Source organism: Malania oleifera, chromosome 8, assembly GCF_029873635.1.
Source record: "Malania oleifera isolate guangnan ecotype guangnan chromosome 8, ASM2987363v1, whole genome shotgun sequence".
Classification (NCBI taxonomy): Eukaryota; Viridiplantae; Streptophyta; class Magnoliopsida; order Santalales; family Ximeniaceae; genus Malania; species Malania oleifera.
Window position 1 is genome coordinate 20174190 of NC_080424.1, and position 9832 is coordinate 20184021.

General features: G+C 40.8%; 1 protein-coding gene across 1 annotated transcript; it reads right to left on the reverse strand.

The window, feature by feature from the left end:
* Window positions 1-5895: 5895 nt before the first annotated feature.
* LOC131161512 (FHA domain-containing protein PS1) lies at window positions 5896-9393 on the reverse strand. The gene is made up of 6 exons (XM_058117327.1): window positions 9016-9393; window positions 8709-8914; window positions 7223-8602; window positions 6985-7120; window positions 6490-6878; window positions 5896-6401 (listed from the first exon to the last, which is right to left on the reverse strand). Exons 1-6 carry the CDS (start codon window positions 9320-9322, stop codon window positions 6153-6155), a joined length of 2667 nt encoding a protein of 888 aa, XP_057973310.1. The 5' UTR covers window positions 9323-9393; the 3' UTR covers window positions 5896-6152.
* Between the last annotated feature and the right edge of the window lie 439 nt (window positions 9394-9832).

Below are 9832 nucleotides of genomic sequence, written 5' to 3' on the forward strand. Positions count from 1 at the left end.
AGAGGGTTTCTCTAAATTGTTTGGATCTCTATCACGATTGACCAGGAAGGGGGTGAAGTTTGACTGAACTAGTGATTGCAAGCAGTGCTTTCTTGAATTGAAGCATCAGCCAGTTACCACTCCAGTATTGACCATTCTTTCGGGGGATGACGGTTTTGTGATCTATAGCGACGCGTCCCTGAAGGGTTTGGGATGTGTGCTAATGCAATAGGGTAAGGTAGTAGTTTATGCTTTTCGGCAACTTAAGAAGTATGAAAAGAATTACCCTACGTATGACCTAGAGTTAGCTGTTGTTGTTTATGCCTTGAAGATATGGCGACACTACCTGTACGGAGTTCAGTGTGAGATTTTCACTGACCACAAAAGCCTCAGGTACTTTTTCACGCAGAAGGAGCTGAATATGAAGCAAAGGCGGTGGCTAGAGTTGATCAAGGACTACAATTGCACGATTAGTTATCACCCAGTAAAAGCTAATGTGGTAGCTGACGTGTTAAGTCGGAAGTCAGAGCATGCAACAGTATCTGTAGTTGTAGCTCAGCATCATATCAGGCGGGAACTGGAAAGCCTTGGCGTAGAGTTGGTGTCTGGTGATCGTTAGGCTTTCATTGTTAGCTTGGTGATCTAGCCGACTTTGTTTGAGCGTATTAGAGCTACCCAGGCTAGTGATGCGAAGTTAGCTGAGATTGTGGAGAAAGTGCAGTAGGGATTGGTTGCAAATTTTAACATCTCTGATAGAGGTGTGTTGAGGTTTGGGATCAGGTTGTGTGTTTCGAACGATGATGAGATCAGAAGGACAATTCTGGAGGAAGTGTATCGTTCTTTGTATACGGTACATCTGAGTAGTACGAAGATGTATCGAGATTTAGGCAAGTCCTTTTGGGAAGTGGTATGAAGAGGGATATTAGTCGGTTCGTGGAGCAGTGTCTGACATGTCAGCAAGTGAAAGCTGAACATCAAAGGTCAATGGGGCCATTGCATCCTTTGCCTATTTTGGTGTGGAAATGAGAGCATATTTCCATGGACTTTGTGACCGGATTGCCGCCAATGCTTCACGGACAGAATGCTATTTGGGTAATCGTGGATAGGTTGACGAAATCTGCTTACTTTGTACCAACGAAGGTTAGCTACCCTTTGAGTAAGCTAGTGGACCTGTATGAGCATGAGATAGTGAGAATGCACGGATCGAGATCCGAGGTTTACTTCTCGATTCTGGAAGAGCTTGCAGGAAGCACTGAGAACGAAGCTTACTTTTAGTACGGCGTTCCACCCCCAGACTGATGGACAGTCGGAGAGGACGATACAGATCTTGGAGGATATGTTATGGGCTTGTGTATTAGACTTCGGTGGTAGTTGGATCCAGTTTCTGCCATTAGTGGAGTTTGCCTATAACAATAGCTTCCAAGCTAGTATAGGGATGGCACCGTTCGAGGCTTTGTATGGTTAGAGGTGTCGATCTCCTTTGTATTGGGATGAGGTTGGTGAACATCAGGTTTTAGGACCTGAACTCGTGCAACAGGCGTTTGAGAAGGTGGGTATGATCCAGGAGAGGATTAGATCGGCATAGAGTTGGCAGAAGGGTTACGCAGATGTTCGCTGCCGTGAGTTGGAGTTCGAGGTGGGGGGGGGGTAAGGTATTCCTTAGAATCACTCTGATGAAGGGAGTGATGAGATTCGGGAAGAAGGGCAAGTTGAGCCCGAGAGATATCAGACCATTTGATATTCTTGAACAAGTGGGTCCAGTAGCCTATCAGATTGCACTTCCCCCTGCGCTCTCGAGGATCCATGATGTATTTCACGTATCCATGTTGAGGAGGTACGTGTCGGATCCATCGGCATGTTATCAGTTATGAGTTCTTGGAATTTGGGGATGCTTTAGCATATGAGGAAGTACTAGTTCAGATTCTGGACTGGAAGGTTTAGAAGTTGTGTACCAAGGAAATACTGTTAGTAAAGGTAATGTGGCGGAATCACGCGGTTAAGGAAGTTTCTTAGGAATTGGAGGCAGAATACGCCAGAAGTATCTGCAGTTGTTTTGAGTAGTAATCTCGATAGCAAAGTTGGTATGGATATGTATGTATGTAGTACTCTGTTATCGTAGAAGTATTATTATGTGGTTAGTCTCTAGGAGGGTTCTGTTGTATTATATGTAACCACGGTTTTCCTCCGCCATAAGTGAGGGAATGTATGTATGTATCTATTGTGACAGGGCTGCGTATAAATGGCCGCTTGTTCATTTTAGAGTGTGTATGTATTTGGTAGTATGAATGTGTTTGTAATGAAAGATTGCAAATTTCAAGAACAAAATTTTTGTAAGGAGGGAAGGTTGTAAGAACTTGACTCGTGATAAATGGATTAAATATTCGAAAGAAGGGTAAAGTGAATATTTGGGCAAGCTTCATCGACGAAGCCAAAGTTCGTCGACGAAGTCCCTTTTGTTCTCAGCGACGAAATTCAGTGTCTCATTGATGAGGGGATCCCGAGAGGTTTGGAAAATCTGGAACCTCGGGCTTATCGACGAGGCCACCATCTCGTTGATGAAGGTAATGGCGGACTCGTCGATGAGGATGCCAATTCGTTGACGAATCCACCCAAGTCAAAGGGCTATAAATATCCAAATGAGTTGCTTCCAAGCTAAGTTAGCTTAGTATCCTCTCTCTCTCTCTCTCTCTCTCTCTAGAACTTGAAGCTCTCTCTCTCTCTCTCTCTTGATTTCTTCGCCGTTCGTCACCTAATTCGTAAATTCGACGTTATTGCAAGGATCAGGGAAGGATTCTCTACGTTCCTGGCGGATCGGAATCTCGTTTCAAGCAGTTTCGAATTTCGAGCCAAAATCGAGGTAAGGCTCGGTTTTCCCTTCTGATTTGAAATATGTGTAGTAGTATGAGATGTAAGCATGTATTGTACTATGATTTATAGGTTTTGGAGTCTCGGTTCATAGTTTTGGGGATCGTAGAGTTCGTAGTTGGAATTTGGGTTAACGTAAGGGGATTCAGTTTATATCAGTTATTTTTTTGAAATCAGGATCGGTAAGCTTGTAGGCTACGATCGTATGTATGTTTTGGTAACTTATTTAGAGAAATCTATCGGGTAAAATACGAGATTTTCGGGTTACAATTTTCGGGAAAATTTGGGGATTTCGGGTATAATCTCTACTTTGTTTGGAAAACCATTTATTTTGTTTAAACTGTATTATTGAGATGATTGTTATCCATATTTGTATAAAACTGTATACTTGAATTGGAAAATGATATGATTTTCCATAAACCAAATAAGTTTGAAATGTATGGTTGTATGTAACTGTTCCAGGTATTTTTGTAAAACAACTATGTGGTGGCTGATTATCGTAAGCTGATGAGTATAGAAACATGAGTTGCAAAATGATTCTAGGTTTTGTGAAATCAACTAGGGGCGGCTAATTACCGTACGCCGAAACAGTTATATGGCGACTAATTATCGTACGCTGCGCCATACACCGGTGTCAAAACCGTGGGCGAAAGTGTCTGGCTCTATATCTAAGGGTGTGAAATATCACCTGTGTGTTCTAACTGGTCACCGAGGGGTGTGAGCTACACTGTATTGGCAACGTAATCGCTGTGAATCTTCAGGTTTCATAGAATAGTTGCGTATTAGTGTGACGACACTGACCGTATATTTGGGTATCGTATGTACTGGAATGGATTTGTGAAAATACTGGAACTGTATTGAAATGTTTTCAAACTGTATCGTATTGTATGGTGTTATGTTTTACGTAAAATAACACTAGTATGCCACACACTAATATAAACTGCTTTCTTCCTTACTGAAAGGTGTCTCACCCTGAATGTACGTACAAATATTTTTTAGGTCCTTCAAGTAGCCGTAATTAGCATCCTAGTGTTTGGAAGCGGGGGTGTCGTTAGCTGCTGTTAGTGCCTGTTTAGGTACGAGTTTTTGTATCCGGGTTGTCGTGCTGGTTTTTGTAGACACCCGGGGTATGTTTTGTAATTATGGGAATGTATATCCTAGTTTTGTACAGACTCTGGTATGGTACTGTACATGTATAGATAGACCGTATTCCGCTGTGTATCTGATGAGTATGGATGTGTATATTTATGATTGTAAGGGCATCCGTGTACCACATGGGGTCGGATCCTCATTTGGTATTGTATCATGTATGTTTTATCTGATACAGAGATAGTGTAGGTTACTACATTCAACCCTGGGACCCATCTACGGGTTCGGGGCATGACAGTTGGTTTTTAGAAATCTCAACTGAAAACATAACATACTCACCCCACAAACATTTCTATCGATTCAAAAATGACACAACACTACATTCAACATAATCCCCTTACCTGATTTCGAAACAGAAACGCTCAAAAACCAAATCCCGACTTTTATCACCAAACTAAAAATTTAATTCGCTAGAACTGTAGTTCCTAACTCTCTGATCCTCGCAGTAACTTTTGATCGTTGAAAGAGGCGTCGAACAACAAAGAATTGTAGAGAGAGAAAGAGAGTGAACTCACCAATTCTAAAAAGAGAGAGAGAAAATTTTGGGTTTCTTAACCCTTAAGCAATGAAAAATCCTATTTATAAGCCTTTTGACCCGATCAGACTCGTCGACGAATTGGTCCCTCGTTGACGAGACATAGAAGGTTGTTCGTCGCTGAACCTCCTCCCTTGTCGACAAACCCAAGCCTAATATTTTTCCTGTCAGTCGAGATCTCTTCGTCGACGAGACTCTGAATTTTGGCGACGAGGCGTTGAAGGGCATTCGTCGACGAGAACATTGGCTTCATCGACAAAGGCTGCAAAAATCCCCTTTTTTATACCTCTTTTTTTTTACGGGTTCGGGTCTCTACTCGATATGCTTCTCGGATATTAAATGAGATCAACTTTCTTGTTTAATTCTTAGGATGTGTTGTTTTCTTTTGGCTATTCTTTTTACATCTTTTGGTTTTCTTATTTTGTTTTCCTTAGGGTTTCCCAAACTTTGTTAAGGAGGTTTGTGAAGGATGTATGTAACTCGCATATATTTTCAAAAATGAAATTAGCATCTTAGGATGTGTTGTTTTCTTTCGGCTATTCTTTTTACATCTTTTGGTTTCCATTTTTTTTTTTTTTTCCCCTTGGGGTTTTCCAAACTTTGTTAAGGAGGTTTGTGAAGGATGTATGTAGCTCGCATATATTTTCAAAAATGAAATTAGCATTTTTTTTGTTAGTGTGGGACAACATTCAGTTTCTTGTTTCTATGTTGGTGGGTGGGTAATGGTAATCTCAAGGGGATATGCTTCTCAGATATTACGTGAGATCGGCTTTCTTGTTGACTTCTTAGGATGTGCTGTTTTCTTCGGCTATTCTTTTTACATCTTTTGGTTTTCTTATTTTGTTTTCCTTAGGGTTTTCCAAAGGTTAAGGAGGTTTGTGAAGGATGTATGTAGCTCGCATATATTTTCAAAAATGAAATTAGCATTTTTTTTTTTTGTTAGTGTGGGACAACATTCATTTTCTGGCTTCTATGTTGGTGGGTGGGTAATGGTAATCTCAAGGGGATATGTTTCTCATATATTAAGTGAGATCGGCTTTCTACTTCTTAGGATGTGTTGTTTTCTTTTGGCTGTTCTTTTTACATCTTTTGGTTTGCTTATTTTGTTTTCCTTAGGGTTTCCCAAACTTTGTTAAGGAGGTGTCTCTTCTCCTAATTGTACATTCTTATTCCATCTAATGAATTTCCTTTACTATGATTAAAAAGAAAAAAGAAAAAAAATCATCCACTTTTATTTCTATTTCACTCTACGAACCGAAAATAAGCACGTGAAGCTAAAAGTAGTAAAATCTTTGCTGGCTTGCATACTAAAAATATAATACTGCCGAGAGTGGAAAAGAGCCAAGTATATGATTGGTGGGCAAGAATGAGATTGAATGGAGGAATGGTATTGAATTTGAATTTGTTACTTGATTTCTTTATATTTTTCATTCAAATTCCATTCTACTCTACTCCATTACAAATCAAATGTAACCAAACATCTCAGCGCATGAATTTGCAAAGTGACAGAACAAATTGAGGTCATTAAATTCCCAGGGCAAATGTAAACCGGAAGAAGCTCCATTTTCATTAGCATGATCGTTGAGAATGGTGGCTTTAATGCAGATGAAAAATACAAGCTGATTTAGCTGACTGAACTGATCTGCCCATAATGAGAATTATGACGCAGAATGAGCTTCAATCCCTTGGCAGCTTCTGCCCCCTTCAATGGTCTTTTTAAGGAACAGCGGTTGTTGTATTTCTCCCTCAGAACAGCATCATCTAAGCAAGACCAAGTCTGCCCTCGGGGAGAGCTGTCAGCCCACAAGAACCTCTCAGAGAAAGGGTTCACTAGACTCTCACGGAATTCTTCTGGTGTCTCACATATCAATCCCTGAAGAAAATAAAAATAAATAAAATAAATAAATAAACATGCATGAATTTGATAGAGAGAGAGAGACAGAGATAGAAAGGAATATTACTTCTGCCATGGCTTTGATCTTCAGAGTGACATCATTTGAAAGAAGGACAAGACGTCCAACATTCTTGATTCTCCTGAACAGAAGAGCATATTCAAGGATATGATCTTCAGCCGTCGGCGATACTATTTCCATCAAACTCCCGAAGGTTGAAAATGGCATCGAGGTTGTTGTCCCTACAGGAAAACCCCCACTTCCATCACTGAATCGGGACCGAGGGGATGCTGGAGGAGTTGGTGCAATAAGCCTTCCCTCCTCCACTGAGCTCTGCACATGAATCCACCAGTTCGTTTCCACCATACATTCTTCAACCCATTTTAATGCTGAAGATACCTCTGTTGTTCTTCTGAACAGACTACCTCGTCGCTTCAGGCAGTCCAGTTCCCTTATGACTGATAAGAAGCACTAATTTTGTTAGAAAATATTCATCCAAGACATTCTTTTAAAAATAAAATATTTAGCAAGGCACACAAAAAGGATATATTGATATTCAATTACCTATTCTTGGAATGATTAGTTGAGTGCCCCTGAGACCCTGCAAAAGCTGCAGTGATTTCCTTGATTCTTTGCTCAAAAGACAAGTAGAGTCCACCACCATGTTCCAGATCCTCTTTCCCTCTCCAACAGAATTGTTCTGCAAAATGAATTTCATTTGTGTTTATGGGAAGAAGCATATACAAAAACCATGGGAATTACTAGCAAGGAAAACAAGGAAGAGAATCTTTTGTCAACTTACGCAAGAGGGGTTACTAATCCTCTCAGTCGTTTTTGTGCGGTTAACAGAATTGCTGCTTCTTGTAGCAGCACGAAGGCCAGAAGCTTCTGACTTGCTTTTGGAAGTAGAATTCACAAATAGTGACTGGAATGGCACCCTCTCTGCTCTCTTCAATGCCATCACCTCAGTTTCCAATTTTCCTTGATTCCTAGAGATGGACCTTCCTGATTTTCGTTCCTGGAGTACTTGTGGAGTCTGATTTTCTTTGTTTGAAGAGGCAAACATCTCTTCTTCAAGATGGATATTTGGGGTAACAGCAACCTGTAAGGGGGGTGACTTTAACGACTTTGAATGCTTAGTTTCTTCCAACTTACCCATTTTCTTCATGGACCTCATTATTAGCGTATTTGGGGTAAAATCATCCTCGCCTGGAGTCAAGTTTTCCTCTTCCCCATCCAAACTGTGGAAAAGAGCCTTCGAGACTGATTTATTTTCTGTGTCCTCCTGCTTCAGCAGTTCTACTGCTGCGTTAGCACCAACTGCTGTATATTTTCCTGTACGCCTACTGGTTTCAAGCTCAAGAACGCTAGTTGGTTTACCTCTCCTCAACCAAATGCTTGGCAGGGTGGTTTTTGGCCCTGATCTTATTGGAGGGCTCTCTAAATTCTCTCTTTCAGACGATGCCTCTTTGGCACACAGAAAATCGGGGATTTGGTTTTTCTTGTCAAATTGAGCAGTCCTACCAGACAAAGTTGAATTTAAAGATTCTGCAATCTGCTGTACAGAATGGTGAGCTGATTTTTCATTCTGTTCATGGTCTTTCTTCAGCGGGCTCTGGCTTTCTTTCTTTTGCACTCCATCAGATAGTGAAGTCCCCAAATTTTCAAGCGGGTCGGGCTCTTGCTCTGATAGCCTTGTGGAGCTCTTTGGATCTTCTGTTTCGGATGGTACTTCTTGGGCAAAAGATGATGGAGGGCGATGGTTTTCTTCGTCAAAAAATTGATTTTCAGTCTCGGGGAAGGGTGTTCCAGCAGGTTCTGCCACCGAGGGGGGTAACCAGAAGCTTGAGATTTCCTTGCTTTCATGGTCTTTTTCTGATGGGCTCTTGTTTTCCAATTCTTCAAATGAAAAGGAATTCATGTTTTGTGGCATTGGGGGTGCAGAGGGTGTTGAGCTGAAGCTTGTGATGTCCTTCCTTCCATGCTCTTTTCCTAGTGGGCACTGGTTTTCCAATTCCTCAAATAAAAAGACACTCATGTTTTGTGGCTTTGTTGGTGCTGATGGCGTTGATTTCTTCACAAAAGATTCTGAATTCTCATCAGAAAATTCTGATTCAACGGCTTGTGGGATTATACTGGGTGCCTCAATTTGTTTACTTTCAACAGAAAATGAATTTCCATCCTTCAAAATCCAAATGACCAAAAATAAATGGATAAACGATTAAAACATTTCACGAACACCTAGAAGTAACTCTAAATTCGCACCAATACAATCATTTGTTTCTCACCTGAAATATTTCCTCCTCTTGGGCTTCTTCATTATCGATAAAATGATCCGGAACAAACGGGTTCTCGAGATCATAAGCACGGCTCACAGGCAGCCAGTGCAGCTTGTAGACCCTACTTGAACTGCCCAAACGCATTGTATCTCCTTCGCTCAGATCCACCAGAACACCTGCTTCAATCTTCTTGTCTGAAACCCATGTCCCATGAACTGCCACAACAAACATCAACCCATCAAGATCCAACCAAGAACCAAAAACCCATGAAAATTCTCATCTCAAAACTTCGAAAGGACAAAAATAAATATCTTACCTGAGGATAAATCGATCACAGAGAGCTTCTGTAAGGAGGGTTTTGAATGGATACGGAGATGGAATCTGCTTATGCTGGGATGCTCCAGTACAATGTTGCAATCTGGGTGCCGTCCGACGAGCAAGATTTCATCGCATTCTTGAACTTGAGGTTCTACATTTTCTTCTGGGTGGATCGATTTGAGACCAAAGATCGACGGAGGAGGTTGGTTGATAACGAAGATGTTCTTGAGAATGGCGTTGTTCTTCAGGACCGTAAACACGGGGATTTTGTTCTCTCCAATATCTGATGATTTCTTGTCAGCCATGAGAGCAAAAGCGAGCTGCTTCTGTGTGTGTGTGTGTATGTGTATGTGCGTTATAGCTCGGCGTTGAAGAAGTTTGGCCGAAACGAGGAGGGATTTTGTTCTTGGATTGAACTGGAATGGTTTTGATTTTTTGATTTTGAAAAGGCGACCGTTGGGAACTTTTCAGAAACGGCTAGTTTTTTTAATTTGCTGGCACCGTTCACCGTTGTGTGTCTGACCGGTCCTCCCGAGCAGGTTTTGAGTACGGTATGAACACGGTATCTTTTAGTGGCGCTGTTAAGTGTTCTGATAATTCTAAAGGAGCCTATGATTTTTTTTTATTTTCGAAATGGCCCTCACATAAAACTATTTTTAAGTTTTGTCTTATCTAATTATTTATTTTAGGTTATTATTTTATTAATTATATTATGCTAAAAGTGTACTATGCTTTTAAGAACAATAAGTCTGACTAAAAAATTTTGACCAAAGGGTCGGCTTTTTTAACAACAAAATAAAGAGATGCATTAAATT